The following is a 13,819-nucleotide window of genomic DNA, read 5'->3' as shown; positions in this document are numbered from 1 at the left end:
CAAAGCTGTGGCCCTGGCTTTTCCTCATTAGTTACACCGAAGGGTCACTGGTCACAGGGGATATGAGTGAGCAAGACACTGCCTTAGGAAAATGAAAATAAAAGGTTGGCAGCTATGGACTGGAAGACACTCTGTGGGGGAATCCCATCGTGGGAACCTCCCAGGCTCCTTCCTGGATGCCATAGCCACGGGGAATCTGTGTTATATGTTGAGTGGGACATTGATTGACTAACTCTGCATCCTGGAGGTGAGGTGATGGTGAACAGTGGAGTAAAGAGTATTGTCTCTGAGACTCAGTGAATGGAGTGCAGGGCCCTTAGCACATCACTGTAGCTCATGGAAACTTCTCACCTGGTGAGAAGCCGGCTGTGGGCTTGGGAAAACAGCCACCTGGCAGCTGAGGCTGCCTGACAACTGTGTGGGGAGTGACCCGGGCACTTCCTTATGCCCTCCTCCCCCGGTTCTGAAGTGCAGAGCCCCGAACGCCACAGCAGCTGTGGTCATGTGCTTCTCTTCCTTGGATGCCACGAAAGGGGGTGTCTGCAACAAGACAGCAAAATGGCCCTCTCTCCTGTGGCTCTCATTCCCTCCACTTGTCCCTGGGCCCAGGATTATTGGTGACATTACTAAGGCCACTCCGTGTAGTTAAAAGGGAGGTTTATTTTGTGGGGTAGCTTACAAATGAAGGGATAGGTTACAGGGTCTGGCAAAGGTATGACGTAGTCCGGCGGTGTTCTCTAGAGAACTCTGCTCGGTCTACCTCCTGCTTCCAGCGTCCCAGAACCAAGAGAGAGACCTCCTCCCGATCCTGGGTCTTCCTCCTTCGCCCTGCCTTGTGGGCGTGGCCATTACCAAAGCCTGGTGGGGGTTGGAACTTCCAGGCCAAGGCTGGGATGGCTACCCACTACACAGGATACCTTGGCCTCCCACTTTTGGGAACTCCTGGGCTACTTCCCTCTCTTCCTGGTTGCCCATTATCAACGCCTGTGGCAGATCCCTCAAGGTAGACTGGGCCGAACTGAGGGACTCCTAGGATTTCCCTCAAGGTCATGGTTACTGAATTTGTGTCAAGAAGTGTCACTGACCCTCAGTGGTTCACACTTGTGGGACTTTGATCTGTAGTTCTCTCTGGACAGCATTAGGCTGAGTCTACGTTCCCCGATGAAGCCACAGAGTAGCTGTGCCACACTGAAAGCTGGCTTAGAAGTGGGCCAGAGTTGGCCAGGCAAAGATGTCAGACTGAGAAAGAATTTTGAGTCAGGCAAGGGTGGGAGCCATGCTAGCCTCGGGAGCCTTAAATGTCACGAACTGACAAATGAGTTGGGCAATGTGATGTGGTGAGTGTTGTCATGCAGTTGTCAAAATCTTGCATGTTCGGAGACACTGCTGGTGACAGTTCACACACGGTTTAGAAACTGATTATGACACTAATTTGTATGGTTCTTGCTAATGGCACTGTTTTTCAGATGGGAACTCTATTTGGTTAAGGGTTGGGACAGACCAACTGTAGAGTCCAGAGATCTCAATTCTGGTAACTACTGTGGGGAAATCTGGATGACACATGAGTGTTAGAGTTGATGACACTGATGGGATCTCAAGTCTCTGGGCATTTCAGAGCTTAGCTGTCTGTGTGGCCATGTCTTCCTGATGCCTCTCTCACTTATTCCTGTGCTTCATGTCACTTATTCCATTGATTCAAATGACCCTGACCCCAAGACCCAGGATCCCTACCTCAACCTCAGCACAATTGGCTTTGGGCCTCTTGGCTGGAGTGTTGGGTGGAGGTTGGGCTGGGCCCTGAAGGATGTTGAGCAGGATCCCTGGCTTTGCCCACTGGATGCAAGACCACCTACCACTCCAATGTCCTGGCTGAGGACTACCGCTCGATACATCTTTATGTTCATTTGAGTGAGCATGTGCCGAGTAGGTACCATGTCAGTTCTCTCCTGCCTTCACCTGTTACCCACCAAGTTCTTCTGGGATGGGGACTTGTGTGACCCAGACTGGAATCAGACTCCGTACGTAGCTGAGGTTGACCTTGAACTTCTGACCCTCCTGCCTCTACCTCCTAGAGCTTTTTGCAGGCTAGGAAAGCTCTCTACCAACTGAGCCACATTCCCCAGCTCAAGCAACTTGAGTTTTGAGGCCTACCTGGTGTTTGTAGTCATTCCTTCACCCATGCTTTAAGAGTGTGACTTAAATAATTGGGGGTTAGGGGTAGCACAGTGCCCTCTGATGGTCTCTTAGCCAAACTGACTTTGAACTAGAAAGCATGTCAGAGGGTGTCTGGATTTGAACTGGTGACCTCTTAATCTTCAGTCAGATGCTCCGCCACTGAGTCCATTATAGCCTCTTGCTTACTTTTTGGTCTAGGTTAGGTCTAGTCCCCTCTCCTCACGGGAGAGATGGTTACATTCTTTGCTCTCACTTGGTGTTCTGTGGCCGCCGCCCCCCCCCTCCACCCCACCCCACCGCCCCCAGGGCGTCTTATTTATAAGATTAGTCCCACCTGGATGTTTTCACTACTTCTCTTTTTATTTTTCCCTCTTCTTCCACCAGGTCAGTAAAAGTCCCTCAGCTGACTTGAGAATAAAGTTTAAATCCCAGGAAAGAAAGTCCCTGTGGGTAACAGGAAGGGACCAGTGGAGAGCCTGGGGCACAGAGGAGAATGGGGGTGGAGCACAGATCTGAGCATAGTACACAGCACACACGGTGATGAAATCCATTGTTTTACACAATGCATATGTGTGGAAAGAGACTGGGGGGTGCTTTCTGAGACCAGACCCCTGGAGGTGGCAGGCACAGGGCCTTTGCCAGACAGTCTGAGGACTTTCAGAGCAGTAGTCTGGGGAAACAGTGGCACCTCAGGGTAGAGTCAGGCTTAGACTCCCTCCTGAGTCCAGAGACAAAGCTCAGGAGCTCCAGGCATCTTGCTGCAGCCTTGGGAACTATAGAAAGGCCGTTTGGAGTATGGACTCCAGTGAAAACTGAAAATCCAATGAAATAGCTCACTGGAACTATTCATTTCTGCCATCTTGCTATGCACAGGTGCAAGGCATTGGATCTGGATGCCAAGACTGCAGCTGGTTAGAGGTTAGAGGTCACGGAAACTAGAGGCAGCTGCAAGGAGGGCCATCATACTGTCCCAGAACAGCCTACAGGAAGGGGAGAGAATTCTGGAGAGGCCTTCCTGTAGTCCCTCTGGGTCACCTGAAAGGGGAAAGGTTTCTAGAGATGAGGCGAAAACAGATGGGATGGCCAAGTGGTAGCTAGCACATAGGTTGGACCACATGCCCTAGTTCAGAAGAGGACGTCAGGAGCCCCTGGGCCTCTCGGTATCTCTGACCTTTAGGGAGAGACATTACTTACTGTACGTGAGACCCAATAGTGTACCTGTAAGTGCTGTGATCAGGGAAGCCTTCCTCAAGGTGGTGAGCCCACGCTAGGCCCCCAGAGAAAAGGAAAGCATTGGGGTTGAGGGGAGCTGCACAGGCCAAGCCAAGGATGTTCGTGAGTCTTAGCGGCTTTCAGGCAGACTTCTTTTTATGATTAGTAATTGAGAAGGTGTGGTGGGAATGGGTGGGGTCCTCAGCACAGCAAGTGCCCAGTATGCTTGAGGCACAGTCTGACCAAACAAATCGATCTAGGTGTGAGCAGAAATGACGGCTCAGCAAGATTCAAAGACATCTCAGCCCAGAGGGGCCACTGATGATGAGCTATAGAGCACCGGGGGCTGTAGACTTTATCAATGGCCTGGATTAAGGGCAAGAAGTGCAAACCAGGTTCCTGGATGACATAGGTTGTGTGATAGTACGTGTCCATGAGGTGACACCATGGAGATTCAGAATGAAGAGTGGGATTCAGTGGCCGGGGGAAGCCCTGTCCTCAGTCTCTCATAGTCACTCAGCTCGTGCACCTGAGTGGCTCTCTGTACACTCAGGGAAGTCTCCAGTGGCTTAGGTCCAGCGTGGAGAAGGACGATCGTGCATCAGCTCCTGCGTGCTCCTAAGCCACACACTGCATTTTAAGAGTAACAACTCAACAAGTCTGGCAGCTTGGAGTGTGTGCCAGAGATGGTGGCCAGGAGGCTAGAGGGGCTAGTCCTGCACAAGGAACTCAGAGGACTTGAGACATTTAGGCTCAGAGAACATCTAAGGGGGAGGGATGAGGCTGTCACCTATCATTTCAAGAACTGAGGTTGCAAGGTACTGAATTCATTCTGTGTGGCTCCATTAGGTAGAGCCCAGCTCAGTGGGCGGATGTGGAGGAGATTTTGATCACTACAAAGAGGATAGAGGATCTCAGAAATGGCAGGGACTGTCCCTTGAAGGTGGTGCCCAGCCCAAGATGGATGTGTGAGCTAGCCCTGCATATGAGAAGTTCCTCCACAGTTTGGGGGAGACGATGAGGAGCTCTTTGATCCCCTCCAGTTCTGAGCCTCTGCACCCTGATGCAGTAGAAACAGCAGATGAGTGCTGGAATGGGCAGCATGTGCCCGTGCATTTATTAGTGCAGCCAAAGGCATGCATTCATGCATTTATTAGTGCAGCCAAAGGCATGCGGTGTCAGGTACTGTTCTTGGTATTGGGGTGGCCATGAACCCACCAGAGACCTTCAAAAAGAAGGTCAGTGTTGGGGATGAGAGCTGATGTAAATGGGTAGGAGGGACCACTTTGGAGTGATGGAGATGTCCTGTGTATTAGCACAGGTGTGTGTATGTATAGTTCTGTTACTACTCCCTGAATTACAAACACTTAATGTAGACATGTTTCCTATAAATTATACTCCAGTAGTATTGATTTAAAAAAGAAAAGCTATACTATTGGGACCATTTTATTCTTGTGGGGAAACAGAGATCTAAATCCAGTAAACACGAGGGTGACCAACACCATGGTACACATCTGAAACCCTAGTACATGGGAACTGAACAGGAAGATCACAAGCTTGAAGCTAGCCTAAGACACATGGTGAGTACCAGGCTAGCCTGGGATACATAGTGAGACCTGTCTCAAAATAAAACAAATGGAAGGAATCTCCTATAGCCCAGGCTGGCCTTGAATTCTTGACCCTCCTACCTCTGCTGCCCGAATCCTGGGACTGATGTCATGCACCTCTGTAACATGAATCTTAACAGGTCTTATTAATAAAATCAAACCTGAGCCAGGTATTGGGGTGAATGCTGGAAGATCAGAGAAGCCGAACAAGCCACAGCTTCCTTGCCTCAACAGTTCCTCTGCTGATCCTGTTTCCTCAGACTGGAAGCTTCTGTGTCCTCATCCCAATGGCTCTCAGCTGAAATGCTGCTTGAAAGCCTGAAGCTTAACCAGCCAAAAGCTTCCAGTTTCTGGTCTTCACGCCTTATATACCTTTCTGCTTTCTGCCATCGCTCCCTGGGATTAAAGGCTCACTTCTCAGGATTAAAGGCATGTGTCACCAGGCCTGGCTGTTTCCAATGTGGCCTTGAACTCATAGAGATCCAGAGGGATTTCTGCCTCTGGAATGCTAGGATTAAAGGCGTGTGCTACCACTGCCTAACCTCTATGTTTAATATTGTGGCTGTTCTGTCTCTGACCCCAGATAAGTTTATTAGCATGCACAATATTTTGGGGAACACAATACCACCACACATCTCTCCACCCGTCTACCTGTCCTCTCTCTTGAACAGGAGCATGAGTGCCTGGAGCAGGAGAATGCCGTGCTGCGCAGGGAGATTTCAAAGCTGAAGGAGGAGCTGAGGCACCTGAGTGAGGCTCTGAAGGAGCATGAGAAGATGTGCCCGCTGCTGCTGTGCCCTATGAACTTTATGCAGGTTCGGCCAGACCCTGTGGCCAACTGCCTGCCACGATGACATCTCGGCTCGCTCCTCTTTTGTCCAGCTCAGAACTTCGGTTTGCACACCCAAGAGTTTCCCTGCACACCTGTGTCCAGGGGTACCTGTAGCTGTGCCCTCCTGGGAGCTCTGGGGCCAGCCTGGGCTCAACATGCACTCTGAGGGCACCTGCCCTAGAGCAGTGGATCCTGAAGGCTGCCCACAGGGAGGCGGCCCTTTGGAGTCACTCCTCACCCACTTTGGCAGCTAGCCGGTCCTGTCCTTAGGCAGGATCTTTCGTCTAGAATTTGGATAATAAAGATAGTTACCATGTTTCCTTTGTCCAGTTTCTTGGATGGAGAGCACACAGAGTTGCTCCTCAGGGAAGGTCATCTTACTGTAGGTAGGTCCTCTCCTGTTCAGCTCCCCTACAGCCACATGCATAGCAGATGGGGAAGCACCCTTGGCTATGGCAGAGCATAAGGCTTCCAATAAGTCTCTGACCCAGTTTGGTCCCAGTGCGTGAGCTGGCTGTGACTTCACACCTGTTTCATGTGTTACTAGCCTTCTATCTGGTCCAGCTTACCTCATTTCAGCAGTAGAATTCTGTTATTGTTTTTATTTTTTTTCCTTGGGTCTTAAATTCTCTTTTTAAAATTATATTTGTGTTTTAATTTTACATATCAGCCATGGGTTCCCCTGTCCTTCCCCCCTCCTGGCCCCCGCCCCTGCCTTCCCCCCTATTTTTTTTTTTTTTTTTTTTTTGAGACAAGGTCTTATTCTGTTGCCAGGCTGGCTCAGAACTCACAGAAATCCCCCTGCTGTATGTAACCTTTTAATCTCTGGGATTACACCACAATGGTGGCATGTTTGTCTGTTTGTTTTCTTTCTTTCCTTTTCAGAAAATAATGATTTTTATTTTATGTATATGTCAGAGTGCATGTCTGCACATCCAGAACCCAACACTGTGGCTTGTTACTAGCAGAAATCCTCTGGAGCAAGGTGTTGGATCCCTGGATTGGGAGTAACAGGCAGTTGTGAGCCACTATGTGAGTTCTGGGAACCAAACTTGTGTCCTCTGCAAGAATAGTCAGTGCTTTCAACTGTCAAGCCATCTCTCCAGCCCTGAGGATTTTCCTGGTTGGGTCTCCCAACTGCTCAGCTTCCACATTTTTTGTATTGTTTTTGTTTTTTTGTTTTTTTGAGACAGGGTTTCTCTGTGTAGTTTTGCGCCTTTCCTGGAACTCACTCTGTAGCCCAGGCTGGCCTCGAACTCACAGAGATCCGCCTGCCTCTGCCTCCCGAGTGCTGGGATTAAAGGCGTGCGCTGCCACCACCACCCAACAGCTTGCACATTCTCTAAGTCAGAACAGGGTCAGTGGAGATACTGCCTTCCCACAAGTGCCTATTCTTCTGGCAGAGATGCCAGAACAGTGCCAAGGAACGCTGTGGCAAAGGCCCCAGGAGAGCAGTCTCTGCGCTCTTACATTTCCCTTGAACCTTCAGGTTGTGGAAGGTGGACTCCTTTTTTGTTTGTTTTGTTTTTGAGACAGTGTTTCTCTGTATAGTCCTGGCTGTCCTGGAACTTGCCCTGTAGACCTGGCTGGCCTCGAACTCACAGAGATCCACCTGCCTCTGCCTCTGCCTCTGCCTCTCAGTGCTGGGATTCAAGGTGGGTGCCACTGCCACCCAGCAAGGATGGGAACAAGAAGTGGGGCAGAAAGGAAAGGACTTGGTTGTAAGTGTGGATGCCAAAGAAGGAGAAAGGGAAGAGAGGCTGTGCTGGCGAGATCACTCAGCCAGGGAAGGGCTTGCCCGGGGACCTGAGTTCCAATCCTCAGCATCTGTGTGAATGGGAAAAGCCAGGTGCCTGTGGAGCACACCTGTGACCCCAGCACTGCTGAGGAGAGGCAGGTGGGTCTCTGGAGCTCAGTGGCTAGCAGGCTAGTGGTCTGGCTCAATCAGCGAGTCCTGGGTTTAGTGAAAAACACCGTGTGGGGGCAGGGAAGAAAGTGAGAGGAAAAATGGGGGAGGAGGAGTAGTGAGCAGTGGAGGGAGACATCCAGTGCTGCCCTCTGCCCTCTGCCCTCTGCCCTCTGCCCTCTGCATGCATGAATGCGCATGTACACAGGTACCCACACCAAAACACTAAAACTAGGAAAGAGGAAAAGCAATAAGAGGAAAGAGAAGAGATTGATTGTGGCCCTTCCTAGGCAAAGGGATTGATATCAGCTGCTCCTGCAATCTCCCCTGTCCTGGAAGGCACCCCCCCACCCCACTGGTCTCTAACATGCAAGGTCTAAAGTTGCACAAGTCCTTTATGAGGCCTAAGAAGGCTAGTGTTAGAAGACAGGATTTATGTCTACTGGGAGAACCACAGAATGGTGTGTTCTAAGTGCAAGAGGCGTTAAAGTCATCTTGTCTACCCTTCAGTTTGCAGATGAGGGTCTTGGGCACAAGAAGAGGAAGTCACTAGTTCAAGAGTGCTCCCTGTTGGGTGCATAGAGTTCTAGAGTGTTCCCTGTTGGGTGCATAGAGTTCTAGAGTGTTCCCTGTTGGGTGCATAGAGTTCTAGAGTGTTCCCTGTTGGGTGCCTACAGTCAGGCCGAGGTTTCCACCCAGCAGCTGGTCCTATTCCTGGAGTGTGAATGTGACATGCTCTTCTGGCAGCAGAATGCTGGCAGGGACTGTGGTTGAGGATAGCCCATCTGTGAGGGGTGGAAGCAATCTACAAATTCTGTTGATTGTTTGATAACCATCGCAGATCCACCCACTTGATTCCAGTGTGTAAATTGCTCTATCTGCCATCAATAACTGCATTCAAATTAGCTTCTGAACTCTGGAGACTTCCTAGCTGCAGTGTACCCAGAGGTTGGACTTGAATTTGAGGCGTGCTCCCTAAGCAGTGCTTTGGTGGGCAGGGAACCCAGACAAGGGTAGCCCAATGTGCTGGGGAATCGAACCCGCTCTGAGAAAGCAGGAGAGCAAAAAGGTTCTGAAAGCCAAACACTCGCCAAGCTACCTCCACTCTGAAGACGTGAAAGTCCTGTGTGGTATCAAGATGTCATGTCTAGGAGAGATGAAGGACACAGGGGTCCCAGCGGCTGAAGATGGGAATCACCCAGCTCTCCACCACTGCTGCAGCAGAGACATCTGCATGATGGGTGGATGCCTCAGGAGGGTCTGCTGTGCTTGGGGGGAGGGGAGGTTGCCGAGCAAGGTCCCCAAAGCATAGAAAGTGTCAGAGAGGGAGGAAGCTGGTCCCTCACACCCACACAGCCACACAACTTCCTGTCCGAAATCCTGCTGCATTTTGCACCAGCTTAGCCCTGAACAGCTTGGGGTTTTCAGGGCTGAATTGGGATCCAGTTTTGACCTGGAACCTTGTGAAGAACAGTGGCTCTACTGGATAGGAAAATGAAAGACTTGAAACCCCCTTCTCTTTCGCAATGATGGGGTCTTTCTCAAATACGCCCTGGGCATATTTACCGACAGGAGGCTGTAGGCTTTGCCCCAGCTACTGCTAAGAGAAAAGGGGCAGTCCCAATACTCACCAACGTGCCTGCCTTCCCGCCACTCAGGAGGTCCCAGCGGGGTCATCTAGGCCTCCCAAGAAGGCATTAAGAAAGGGAGGGGAGGGAAGAAGGGGAGTGGGGGAGGTTGTGGTGATTCAAGTGTTCTGGACCTGGGGAGGCCCCCCTGGGTCCCTCAGAAATGCAGCACAGCTTGAAGTGTGAGCAGTCAAGGCCAGACTCTCAATACTGCACTGGTGCGGAGAGGCAGTAACTTCTTAGCGCTGTCCATCCAGAAACCACACCAGGACACTTTAACATTGTCAGTTTGACAGGACCTAGAATCATCCGGGAGACCAACCTCTGTCCCCGTCAGTGAGGGGCTTTCTAGATTGGGTTAATTGAGGTGGGAGGACCCGTCTTAAATGTGGCCACAGGATCCCATGGGCTGAGATCCCAGGCTGAAGGAAACGGAGAAAGAAGGCTGAGCACCAGCGATCATCTCTACTTCCTAATGCAGACAAAGTGTGATAAATGCTCCACCTTCTGCATCCCTTCCCCGACATGATGGGCCACCGCCTTTCTTTTATTGTTTTTAAAATGTAAAACTTACATTTATTAGTTTATTTGTGGAAGGAGGGTATATACATGCCACTGTGCACACACGGAAGTCAGAAGACAACTTGTGAGGTCCATCCTACCACGTGGGCCCCGGGGATTAGAGTCAGGTCATGGGCTTGGCAGCAGACTCCTTTGCCCATTAAGCCGTCTGACAGGCCCCTGTCCCTTCTTAAACTGAGCCAAAGTCAACCCTTCTACCTTGAGTTGCTTCTTGCCAGGTACTTGGTCACAGCTACTAGAAAATAAATTAAAATTGTTCCCCCTGTCAGTTGAGGCAAGGGAGATGAGTGTGGCTACCAGCCTCCTGTTGCGCTCACCATCATCATTAGTGACCCTTACCAAAAGTCTTTCTGTAGCCAGTGACTTCCTTGATGGGCTCCTAGCCTGAGTCCCGGCTGTGCTCAGGGCACACCTGTCCCTTGAGACCACTCACCTGCACTTTTGGGTGTTCTAGCATGACATTTTCTAATCCAGCATTCTTAAGAAGACCAGAAATGTCACCACAGATCAGACCGAAGACTACTGGCTCAGAATTCTGACCACAGCCCTGAGGGAAAGTGTGAGGGAGAGTCCAGTGTTTGCATCCTGAAAGGCCAAAGATGTGCTCGGGATGTCCCTGGTTTCCCTTAACAACCAGCTACTACCTCTCTGTTTGTCAAGTCTCCTGGAGCAGGTCCGGGGTCTCCATGCTCTGCTCTGTGCCCAACCCTCCAGTTCTTAGGCAGTGAGGTCTAGAAAGCAAAGCTGCCTTCTGAGCAGCTCCAGACTTCATGGAGCTTACTCCAAATCCTTCCTCCAGACCAGCAGCAGGGCCCAAAAGTCCCTTTCAGAATGTCACAAACTCACAAACACACCACAGGCTCCATTTCCCAGGTGGTACCTCTTGAAATGGAGAGAGAAAGCAGTTTTCTAAGCACCAGTGGTGGCAGAAGCAGAGCCCGGTGTGGAGGTGCACACTTGTAACCCCAGCACTTGGGAAGCCAAGTCAGGAAGACCACCACAAATTTGAGCCCAGTTTGGGCTACAAAAAGTACCAGGCTACAAAGTGAGATGCTGTCTGAAATCATAACAAAGAATGGATATGTAGCTCATTTAGCAGAACATAGCTATGGGTTCAATCCCCAGCACCACGTGAACCAGGAGCAGAAGAAGCATTTGTAATTCTAGCTCGAAGAGGTAAAGGTAGGAAGATCAAATGTTCAGAGTTAGCTCAGCTATGCAGATTAAGGTTATCCTGGGATACAAGACGCCAGGTCTCAAACAAAAACAGGCAATATTAAGACAAATGGGAAAGCCAGTGAATGTTCTCTAGAGCGGTGGTCCTCATCTTTCCTAACGCTGCGGCCCTTTAATACAGCTCCCATGTTGTGGTGACCCTCCATCATAAAATTACTTTTGTTGCTACTTCATAACTGTAATTCTGCTACTGCTGTGAATCGTGATATAAATATCTGATAAGTGACCCCAAAGGAGTTGCACCCGCAGGTTGAGAACTGCTCTTCTAGATGGTTCTTTAATGGCTGCAGTGACTTATGAGTGACCTGTTAGCTAGTACTAATCTTTGTTAACATTTTTTAATTCTACTAATCCATTTCTCATGAAAATCAATTATTTTAAAAAACAAAAATTATCTGGGTGTGGCAGCGCACACCTTTGAACCCTGCACTTGGGAGGCAGAAGTGGATGAGTCATAGTGACTTACCAGGCCAGCCTGGTCTACATAGGGAGTTCCAGGTCAACTAGGGTTGCATAGTGAGACTCGCTTCAAACAAACAAACTAAACTAAACTAAAATAAAATTATTAATAACAATTTATGAATTATTGTTCAAATGCCAAGGAGGAACAAGACAAACACATTTGTGAGATCCCTCTTACCTTCAGTCTTCCCAAACCTTCACACCTGACTCAGTCTCCCCAGAGGGGGTCTCATGCCTTCCCAATGTTGTTCCTGTAATTCTTGATGTGTGTGTGTGTGTGTGTGTGTGTGTGTGTGTGTGTGTGTGTGTGTTGCAGTGCGGTACTTTAGGTGGACACCTGCAAAAAAGCATAAAGTAGCCTAACCATAACTCTCTGCCTATGACTTCCAGGCAGGGTCTCTTGTGGAGGCCCAGATTACTCAGGGTCAGAGACTCTGAGCTTGCTTTACCCAGTAGGGCTGCATAAGAAGATGATCTGGTCACCGGCATGGTTACCAGGTGTTTGGAAGGGTCTACACTTGGCTGTGCGGTGTGCTTTGATCCTGCAAGGAGGAGGTCTTTTGCCCCACCCCTTGGCATTGTTATAATCAGCCTTTTTGAATAAATGGAAGGAGCCGTTGGGTAGTGATCCAGACTATCCTGTGTTTCTTTCTTCTCGTCAACTAGGTCTCTCTAATATTTTCTGTCCCTCTCTCCTCCTTCTAAGAACCCTAGAAAAGGTGGGAAAGGTAGGAGCTGGACCCCCAAGGCCTCCTATGGTCTCTCACTGATCCCAGGGCTCAATTTTCTCCCCTAGGCTAGAAGCCAGCAAGCTCCTGTGTTGCTCTGTCTCTGTCCTCCTTGGAGCTGAGGTTCTGGGCACCAGAATGTGCAGAAGGCCCAGCCAGGTGATGTTGAGATCCAAACTCCCATCGTCATGGTTATCCAGCAAGTGATCTTACCCAGCAAGCCATCTGTGGAGTCCTTGTAATTCTGGGTAAGTGATCCTGTTGCAAATTAGGAATTCCCACAAGTCAGCCATGAAATTGCTTAAGAACAGTCATGTGATGACAAGGATGAAAGCGGCAGGTAGATGACAGAAGCGGAGATGTGGCCGTCAGTCGCACGGTACACACATCTCTTCAGTGCTGTGCAAGTGCTGTAAATAGTCATGGTGGTTTGTTCATCTTTTTTTTTTTCATTTTTTTTATAATTTTTTCTTTATTATTATGTGTTTTAAATTTTATACATCAGCCATGGGTTCCCCTGTTCTCCCCCCTCCCGTCCCCACCTCCACCTTCCCCCCAGCCCCTCCCCTCCATTCCCATGTCCTCCAGGATCAAGGCACCCTGGGGATTCATTTAAGCCTGGTGGATTCAGTACAGGCAGGTCCTGTCACCTCCTTCCAGACGGTTTGTTCAACTTACAGCTGTTCTGTTTTACAGCAATCACTATCTCGGCCCTTATTGTTCGAGCTTCTTTGTAGCAGAATTTCTTTTGGACCACCAGCCAGCTCCCAAATGATGGCAGAGACTTACTATTAGTTATGAATGCTCTGCCTTAGCTTAGGCTTGTTTCTTGCTAGCTCTTATAACGTGACCTGTTTCTCTTCATCTATGTTTTGCCTCGGGCTTTTTCCCTTTCCTTCTGTGTGTCTCACTTTGACTACTTCTCATGGCTGGCTGGCTGGCAGCTGCCTGGCATTTGGTCCTGGGTGTGTTCTTCTTTTTCTCCCTGATTCTCTCCTCCTCCTCTTGGTCTCCTGAACCTAGATTTTTTTTCCTCCTACTTATTCTCTGTGCCCACCAGTCCCACTTATCCTTTCTCTGCCTAGCTATTGGCCATTCAGCTTTTTATTAGACCAATCAGGTGCCTTAGGCAGGCAAGGTGAAACAGCAACACATCTCTTCATAATTAAACAGATGCAGCATAAACAAATGTAACACATCTTTACACAGCTAAAGTAATATTCTGCAGCATAAACAAATGTAAAACATCTTTACATACTTAAAGTAATTTCCACAACACTTCTTCATATATCATCTGTGCATGGAAAAATTAGATACACAAATCAGTGGTTCTGGCCAAGGGACAAAACATTAGAATGTGAGGGGTTGACCTAAGGAATCTGGGGAAGATGCCTGAGGGAAACGGAAGCAGTATTACCTAGAGGACACTTCTCAGGCAATTGTAGTCACTA

The 13,819-nt window shown here is 49.4% G+C and overlaps 1 protein-coding gene across 2 annotated transcripts in view; it reads left to right on the top strand.

The window, feature by feature from the left end:
* The window catches only part of LOC118592923 (basic leucine zipper transcriptional factor ATF-like 3), a 47,990-nt gene extending 41,856 nt beyond the window's left edge, over positions 1-6,134 (top strand). For both annotated transcript variants that reach the window (XM_036201994.1, XM_036201998.1), the window contains one exon: positions 5,666-6,134. In XM_036201994.1, the coding sequence (XP_036057887.1) occupies positions 5,666-5,848 (183 nt within the window). In that variant the 3' untranslated portion in view covers positions 5,849-6,134. The remainder of the gene's footprint in view (positions 1-5,665) is intronic.
* The last annotated feature ends 7,685 nt before the right edge of the window (positions 6,135-13,819 follow it).

The sequence above is a fragment of the Onychomys torridus genome, chromosome 11 (assembly GCF_903995425.1).
Source record: "Onychomys torridus chromosome 11, mOncTor1.1, whole genome shotgun sequence".
In the NCBI taxonomy this organism is placed as follows: Eukaryota; Metazoa; Chordata; class Mammalia; order Rodentia; family Cricetidae; genus Onychomys; species Onychomys torridus.
The sequence above is the reverse complement of the archived record's forward strand: the minus strand, read 5'-3'. Positions and strand labels throughout refer to the sequence as shown.